Source organism: Dasypus novemcinctus, chromosome 10, assembly GCF_030445035.2.
Source record: "Dasypus novemcinctus isolate mDasNov1 chromosome 10, mDasNov1.1.hap2, whole genome shotgun sequence".
Taxonomy (NCBI): Eukaryota; Metazoa; Chordata; class Mammalia; order Cingulata; family Dasypodidae; genus Dasypus; species Dasypus novemcinctus.
In genome coordinates, this window is record NC_080682.1 from 78,968,925 (window position 1) to 78,977,394 (window position 8,470).

General features: G+C 51.8%; 1 protein-coding gene across 1 annotated transcript; it reads left to right on the forward strand.

The window, feature by feature from the left end:
- The first annotated feature begins 1,187 nt into the window (after positions 1–1,187).
- On the forward strand, positions 1,188–7,980 carry LOC101439112 (calcitonin). Its single transcript, XM_004472516.4, has 5 exons — positions 1,188–1,266; positions 4,129–4,444; positions 5,522–5,616; positions 6,408–6,539; positions 7,480–7,980. Exons 3-5 carry the CDS (start codon positions 5,531–5,533, stop codon positions 7,676–7,678), a joined length of 417 nt encoding a protein of 138 aa, XP_004472573.1. The 5' UTR covers positions 1,188–1,266; positions 4,129–4,444; positions 5,522–5,530; the 3' UTR covers positions 7,679–7,980.
- Positions 7,981–8,470: the final 490 nt, after the last annotated feature.

Consider the following 8,470-nt stretch of genomic DNA (forward strand, 5'->3'; position numbering starts at 1 on the left):
ACTACAAATCACATTAGCCCTGAAGCAGGCAGACATACCCATATCTTCTCAAGGTCAGTGTCCCGATCCAGGGAACCAGACCGCTTACCTGATGTGGCAGCCAGATAAGCCGTGCTTTGGCATTTCAGGTCTTCAGAAGGAGCCTGGGAGAAAACATTATCAATTAATTAAAGTCAGATGCCCTTGTATTTTCTTGCCTATAAAACGAAGCTAATAATACTCATCTTACTAATCTGTTGAGAGTACAAGAGATAATATATACATAGTGCCTGGCCACAATTGGAACTCAATTGATGGTAGCTTTAATGTTTATATTTATTGTTTTGTTCTATTTCTTATTTAATCTTTCAGATCATTTTATATCAAGTTTATTAATACAACTTGATAATTTTCCCCCTCTAACATTTATAGAGATCCACCTGTTCTAAAGGTTTCAACCATTATTCACATTCTTCTGTCTATTTGGCAGCCACTTTGGTCCCAACTTTTCCAGTAGGGGCTTTATTATGCTCTTAAAATGTTTTAGAAAATTGTTCAGAAACAATTGCCTCTCTTCCCACGATCTTCAGTAAACTCACTGATGGAACGCTTTAGTTTCTGCCCTTCTTTAAATAATATAATCAATTTTCAGTGGACATTTTCCTGTTAATTTACAGCCCCAAATTTTTGCGAGGCTGTAGAGAATGGGTTTGTAAAGTTGTTGTGGTTTTGTTGTTGTTGTTTAGTCTGTATCATACATGAATTGTACAGAAGCAATAAATTTAATTTGAGCTCTGAACACTGAAAGTGTGTTTTTGTTTGTTTGAGTTTTTTGTTGTTTGTTTGCCCTATAATTGGTTTTCTTGGTTAAGGAAGTAAGTCTATCGGTGTAACCCTTTTAATGGTATTGAAATTAAAATATTTTTCAACCAGATTTGGGTCTAAAGTACCCTGGTAAGACATCTGTATTTTAAAAATAGAGTACAGAAATCCGACTTAAACAAGTGGAAATAAATATTACAGTTATAATTTATCGGAATGTTGTAAAATACTTTTTTTTCCAAACTAGATTGTGTCAAAACTAACCCTGATTTCCAAATTTAAAATTTAGGAAATTAGACAGTAAAATCAAGGGTCAAATAGCCAAGCGACTATTTAAAAATCTTTATTTTTCTTGTCGACTTGCCCTAGATCATGCTCTGCCCTGATGCTCAGAGCAGCTCCAGGAATAGCCAGACTCAAGCTCAGCGATCTTCACTGGCCAAGGTCTACACTGCTGTTCATTAGGTAAATTACAGATGGTTTTGCATTTCACACCAGGAGACCCCAGTCTTTACAGGAAACCCTAGAGAAAACACTTATTTCCCTGCCTCATTCCTGGAAACGTCCATACAGAGAACAGACTCATCCTGCCAAATAAAATGGGAGGAATCTGGCTGAACTATTTGCGTCCCCAATTTCGGAATCCAAGCGGAAATGTCCCTCTAACTAAGCCTGTCCGGATTTTCCGCAGGCTGGGAGTAGAAACCGACTGGTCAATTTGCGGGAATGAATGAATTTCTATTTAGTTAACTAACATTCGAAGAGCGCCTACTTATATTCCTGGCACAGAGCTAAGTGCCGGTGAAAAAGACTTAAAGAAAAAAAAAAAAAAAAAAAACTTTGACCCCCAGCACAGCGCCAGGCACTTCCTACAAGCTTCAAAGACGTCTGAGTTAAATCGCGAGATGAACAGTAAAGCTCGGAATTGCTCCAGGCTACACTAGCGCCCTCTGGGGGCAGACTCGGGATCACGCCGACAGCGCCAGCCTGTTGCCAGCAGCCGGCAAAGATTTCAGGGTCGGGAATTGGTATCCGCTTTCAAGGCTGAAGGCGCGCAAGCAGTCAAGGACAGACTTCCGAGCCCGCAAAGTGACATGGCCACGAAATCTGTTTCTAGAGTAGAAGTTTCTTAACTGTTTTGCAGTTAGCATTGCTCTGGTGAAATCTACGGGTTTCTCCAGGGAAAAAATGCACATACATTTTCAAACGAGTTCAGGAGGTTCATAGGTTAGAAATCTCTGATCTTGCAAGAAGTTATTTCTGCAGAAGAATTTGGCACCTGGGTGTAAATACGAACCTCCAGCAGCCCGAAGAGGCGGAGGCCGGGAAGCTGTGCGCCACGCAATGGCCGCACCGCGGCCTTCCTTCGCGCACTCGGGCAGGCCACTCCACACTGAAGGTCTAATGTGGGTTCTTAACTGAAACAATGAAACAACTGATAACTCCCAAAGCCCAGGACTGGGTCTCAGCCATAGGTGTCTGCCTCCAGGCAGGGCGCCCTGTGCCCGGGATCCGCCATCGTGAGACCTGCCCCGCCGGCCTCTCGCCTTTCCCCTCCCTGCGCAGAACGCGCGCGGCGTCCTCCCGGGACAGTTATTCTTGTCTCGGGGTTCCGAGCCCGCCTTGCTCGTGGGCCCCGAGGAGGGGCAGGAGCCGGAGCCAAAGCCAGTCCCAGCCGTCCGGCTCTAGACCTGCGCTTCTACCCTAGGTGCGGCGGTGCCGCGGCAGGAGAAGTTAGGAACTAGGCGTCCCTGCCGCCTCCCCGGGCCAGCCCCGTGGGAGAGGGGGCGAAGTGCAGCGCGAGGCGGGTAGGTCCCAGGAAATGCCTGGTTGCTGAGGACGGAGCACTGGGGTGCCCACGGGGTTCTGGGGGTGCCTGGAGTTCCGTGGTTTAGTCACTTACAGCGCACCTCGGGGCGGTTTCTCTCTGCCCCGGGGAACCGCGAAGGCGTGGTCCTTGCCTCCCCAAACTGCGCGCGGAGCCTGCCGCTGCGCTCGCCTCGCCACAAGCGTCTGCGTGTCGCGCGATGAGCGCTCAGACCCCGCCACTCCCGGGATGCCGAGAAGCTTCTGTTTCCCACCCTATCTGCTGTCCGCAGCAAGTGCCTTAGTAGGGACCTTACACCTTCCTGTCGCCCCTGGAGCCCGGCGCTCAGGCAGAATAGTCCCGAAACCCGGTTGCGCAGGACTGGAGAAGGTTCTAGTCCGTGCGTAACCGGGTGTGAATGCAGCAGCACGCCTATTCATAAGAGTATTGTGGGTATAACAGAAGCAGTTGTTCTCATGCGAGTGTGTGGATGACAATGCACAAGAGACTCGGGGCGAAGCAGCGGCGCGCTTGAGAGAGAATCCTTGCGGATGCCCCTGCGTGCCAGAGTCCGTTTTGTGAGTACCTGTGCTTCCTGGAGTGAGCACATGTTTGAAGACAGTCATGAGTTTGTGTGTGTGGATGAACGTGACTGGAAGTGTGAGCTTGGTCTAGGCAGGGACCTTACAACCCTGTCAAGCCCGCCCTCCTCTTAGACCAGCACCAAAGTGCGGGGGTTGGGGAGCGCGGGTCGGGAATCCAACGCCACTGAAGCATCCTGGCAAACAGCGGCCGGAAGCACTGGCAGCTGTGCAAATGGCTCGGACAGGCGGAATGAGCGGGAGGTGATGGATGGCGGGGCAGAAGGAGGGAGGGCTAGAGGTCTGTTTGGAGGCTTTGGAAGCATCTGAGTCTTCCGCCTTGCCCCCCACGCGTGGCGGCGCATCACCTCCCACCCCCACTACGTGACAGATCTGGACAGCGCCCTCCCCCCCCGGGGGTATCCAGACAGCCCACGCTGTGGACCAGGAAACTATTTCAGATCCCTCCCTAGCCCGGGGCCAGGGACTGGGCTACCTCTCAGAGCATTCATTCAAGATGGGAATATCACTCTCCATTTCCAAGTTGAGTATATTGAGACTTTGAGAAATCACTTGTCCAGGATTATACAGCCAGGACTTCGCGCACTTGGAATCGAGCTCAGGGCTTACAAAGTTCCTGCTCCCACCTCCATCTCCGGCTTTCCAGGAGCCCCGCCCCTCTGTGGGTGATTCCCGCGGGGGGAGTCAGACACCATCCTTGAGCCGGAATCCACCCTACCGCGCGACCCCCTCCAAGCCTCACTTATGCAGAGAGCGAGGTCACGCTCGAGGGAGCGAGGAGCTCCTGCAATCCTGGACCCTGCCCTCCAAGACTTCACAGCTGGGGGTGGAGTGGGTCGCGTGTTCAAAACCAGGCGGGACTGAGGAAAGGAAGCCAACCGTGACGTCAAACTGCCCTCAGATTCCGCTCACTTTTAGGGCGTTTCTCGTTGATGCCCATCATCCCCCCACTTCTATCGATGACTTCAGTGCAAATCCGAAGGGGGTCGTCCGGTTTGTGCTCCAAGCTGTAAGCGCTGGGGTGACGCAATCCGACTGGGGCAGGGGACCCCGCCGCCCATTGGCTGCCCGGTGCTCGGGGACCCCCTCCCGACTGACGACGGCGGGAATAAGAGCCTCTGCTGGCGCTGGGAGGCATCGGAGCCACTGCCAAGCCCGAGCGTCGCCTCCACTTCTGCAGCGCCCTCGCGGGACGCCGCCGCCACTACCTCTGCTCCAAACCACTTGCAGCCAGGTGAGCCCCGAGATTCCTATTCAAGTGTGTCATTAGATTTTTTTTTTTTAAATCCTCTCTTCCTCTCCCTCCCTCTTCATTTGTCTATCTCTTGGTTTAGCTCCCTGTCTTGTCTCTCTGGCCACTTCTGTCTCTGTCTCTTTATCAGCCTCTGTTAGTCGGTCCATCCCAGGCTCTTGGTCCAGTAAGTACTGGGCTGGCCCGGACCCGGGCTTCCCTGCTCTTAGCCTCTGGCTGCAGGCCGGCGCTCACCTGCAGCACGCATGCACGGGTGGATCTCAAAACCCTCTCTCTATCCAGGCGCTGCGCGCCGAGCAAAAACAGCTTTCCGCAGGCAGTGCCATCAGAGATCGCCTCTGGTGTCTGGAGGTCCCCGGGAAATTGCTTCAGAACCTGGGCCAGCGAGAATGGGTGGCAAATGGGCACAACGATTGAGCGGAGGCAACCCTAAACTGCGACCTCCATCCTGGGCTGGGGGGAGCAGAGCAAAGTCCCGTGTCCCAACTTGAGAGTCTGCTAAGCTTGGTTCTTTGCAGGGGACCGAGTTGCCAGGGGGCGGAGCAGCTGAGCTCTAGAATCTGACCCTTCAGTGTCTCCCAACAGCAGAGGGATTCCCTACCTACCTACCCCCGTGCACCTCCAGGCCTGATGCAAAAACCCTCACTGGAAGGGCAGACAGCTCTGGGTTTCTTAGACTCTTAAAGACAGGCATTATGGGAGAAGCTGTTGTGACAGGCAGCTCCCAGAATGACCTCAGCGGAGACCTGGCTAAAAGGCATGTGTGTGTGTGTGTGTGTGTGTGTGTGTGTGCAGGGGAAAGGGACTTTAGGACTGAGACCTCGCCAACCAGCTGTCTGGCTAGGGCAGCTCCTCCTCCTCTACCAAACCCAGCGCTCCAGCCTCATGATACCTTCCAATAGTCTGTATTGCTGATGAGGAAATGAAGGTAAAGAGAAATGGGGTGGACAGTGGGAAGCCACGAAGCTAGGGAGTGGAGGCAGGAGCAGGAGGAGCCCAGGTCTTTGGGCTCATAAACGTTGGACTGATGCAGGCAGTGACGTCATTCTTCCCTTGCAGAGGGACGTCATGGGCTTCTGGAAGTTGTCCCCTCTCCTGGCTCTCAGTGTCTTGGTTCTCTACCAGGCTGGCAGCCTCCAGGCTGCACCATTCAGGTAAGGGACAGCTCTGGAGGAGAGCAGGTCCTTCCCACTGCCGCTGGGATCCTACAGTTCTGCACTCAGAATTATAGTGTGCTGAATATTTAACAACAGACTATGGGAGGGGGAGGCATGGATGGATGGATGTATACACTCATACACATGTACAATAAACTTTTCTTATATAAGGATGTGTAGCACACAATTCACAAGAATAATAAAATATACAGTACTCTTTATTGTCAATTTCATATAGCCCATTGTGCCTCAGATTGCTTTAATTACTTTTTACAGAACTCTTGTATCAGTAGCCAAACCACTTATTCAATTCAACCATGATTTGAAAATTGGAATTGCATCCCAATCTGCTATTTTTGCCAAAAATTTATTGCTTTTAAATCTGATATGCAAGCTACTGTTATTCTATTTCTCACCATCATTCAAATTATATCTCTTAAACAGAAATCATTTTCCATTTAAGCACTAATTATACGTTTATAAAATTTAATTTCTAATAACAGCTGTGTTTAACACCCAGTTCATGTCATTCTTGAAAATTTAACAAACAGCTTTTGTAAGTCACTGAGTGGGCTCCACCACGCCACTACTAGGAGGCTAACTAGTGCTGCCTCTTGGTGAATCATTATGTTCTCTTATAGACACTAGCCTCACGCCCTGTCCTCCTGGGAGTCAAAACAGCCACATCCTCAGGGGAAGTCGCTGGAGTCAGGAATCCTGGCAGCTTATTCTCTGGAGGAGGCGGGCAGAGATTCAGAGCCTACTTTGGGTTTGCCTCCCTTCCCCAGGTCAGCTTTGGAGAGTCGCATGGACCTGGATACACTGGGCGAGGAGGAGGCGCACCTCCTGCTGGCTGCACTGGTGAAGGACTTAGTGCAGATGAAGGCCAGGGAGCAGGAGGAGGAAGCAGAGGGCTCCAGGTAAGGCTCCCACCCCACCTGACCTGCCCAACCCAGGGTCTCCCCACTTCCTGGCATTCCCAGGAAGACGGATCCTGAGAGGTAGGAGAACACACCTGGCCAGGAAACCAGCAGGCTGCCATTGCTCACCAGGGCCCGGGGCCCAGGTGTTCTCAGGCTCCACCACAGACAGAGACCCAGGTGTAGCTTGAGGGACTGCAGTTTGGCTACATGAAAAGTTCTACCTCTGAAGGCAGTTAAGAAATGAAAGAGAAGGGGTGGAATCGCTCGCTCTGGGAATTGGTCTTGCAGCATGGAGGATACCTCCCAGCATTGGAGGTAAGTATGAGGCCAGGGGGTAGACCAGGTACATATCAGGAGGTTTGAGAAATGTGGCTCTGCCTCTCAACCTGCGTATGTTGTTCTGTCATACCTGCAAGGAGCCTTCATTGCACAGGGACAAGGTGAAGGCCTTGCAGAGGGTGGGGTCAGGTAGAGCAGTGTCTGAGGTAGGTGTGGGTCCTGAGATGTGTAGGATCTGCCTGTGCCCCATGGAGCTTCTGTGGGGATGTGCATGTTGTCACGGGCCAGGGAGAGCACCTTCCCCACCCCACCTCCCTGTGCATCCTGAGTTTGGAGCAGAGACCGCCCCCTCCCCCAGCCCCAGTTCTGTGCAGACAGAGGCATGGGTTGCACCTGCATTGCCCCGAGAACACTCTCTGCAGAGCATGAAGGACTGAGCAGCATGTGGAATGCCGGGAATGGTCACCCCCTCCCCAGCCCAGCCCTTCCCCAATCGAGTCTACCTCTGAGCGCTCCTGATGGAGCAGGTGTGAGCTGCCCACCTGCCTGCCCCTCCTGCCTCTGCCCAACTGCTCCCTCCCTGGTCTGACCCTCTGTGTGGCTGCCCACGGGAGCAGTCCCTGGTGCATGGCACTGTCTGCATGTCTTTTCCCTGCAGCCTGGACAGCCGCAGATCTAAGCGGTGCGGTAATCTGAGTACCTGTGTTCTGGGCACATACACGCAGGACCTGAACAAGTTTCACACGTTCCCCCAAACTGCAATCGGGGTCGGAGCACCTGGCAAGAAAAGAGATATGGCCAGCGACTTGGGAAGAGACCACCACCCTCACTTTGGCATGCCCCAGGATGCCAATTAAACTCCTCTCTCTCCCCTAATTTCCTTTCTTGCTCCCTTTCTATAACTTGATGCATGTGTTTCCTCTCTCGTTGCTCTTCGGGCTGGTCTCAGTGGCTTTTCCTTGTGGCAGAGGAAGTCTGAATCTTCAGTCAGGGGGAAAAAGAGTAGGACTCCAGACCAAAAGAGAATCACCCAGGAAGAATTCGATCAGAGAAAGAGGGCAGCCTTCTGAGGCCCCAGAAGATTTTATAGCAGAGCTTCCTAGTCCTGCTCCTGCATGTGCTGACCATTTGGGGGAATAAAACTATTTTTCTAAAAAGACCTGAGCTTTGGTGATCATTGCTCTGGCCCATGTCCCAGGTTTCCTGGGGCCCAGAATCTGTGCTTTGAAGTAGCCTTAGCTCCAGGTAGAGAGCTGGGCACAGGGCTCGGTGGGTGGTTCAAGTAAACCAACTCAAGCTGCAAGAACAGATGCATCAAGGAGCAGGTAAGCATCTCTGGGACTGGATGCTGCAAACTCTCTTCATCTTCCAGGTAAGATGGGAATTGTCATCTTCCCGAGAAGGGATATTTGGTGCCTGTGCCTGGGGTATGGCTTCTAGATAGCCTTGTGTGTTTGAGTGGGGTTGGGAGTGCTGCTGTAATTTGCTCTAGTCCCGTAAGTCTTTGCTGATTTTTAGTTTATTTATACAGGAGACTGGCTGTTATATAGCTCTGTGTTCCACAGTCAGTCACCCAGAGTCACCTTTGGGTTTTCTGATGCCCCCGGGAATGTCTATGGTGAGGGAGTTTGGCATTTTCCCCTAATGGC

Bases quoted from the DNA above. Each gene is read 5' to 3' on its own strand.
- LOC101439112 (XM_004472516.4), top strand. From the start codon at position 5,531: ATGGGCTTCTGGAAGTTGTCCCCTCTCCTGGCTCTCAGTGTCTTGGTT. The intron at 5,617-6,407 runs GTAAGGGACAGC...TCCCTTCCCCAG, and splicing joins CTCCAGGCTGCACCATTCAG to GTCAGCTTTGGAGAGTCGCA. The intron at 6,540-7,479 runs GTAAGGCTCCCA...TTTTCCCTGCAG, and splicing joins GAGGAAGCAGAGGGCTCCAG to CCTGGACAGCCGCAGATCTA.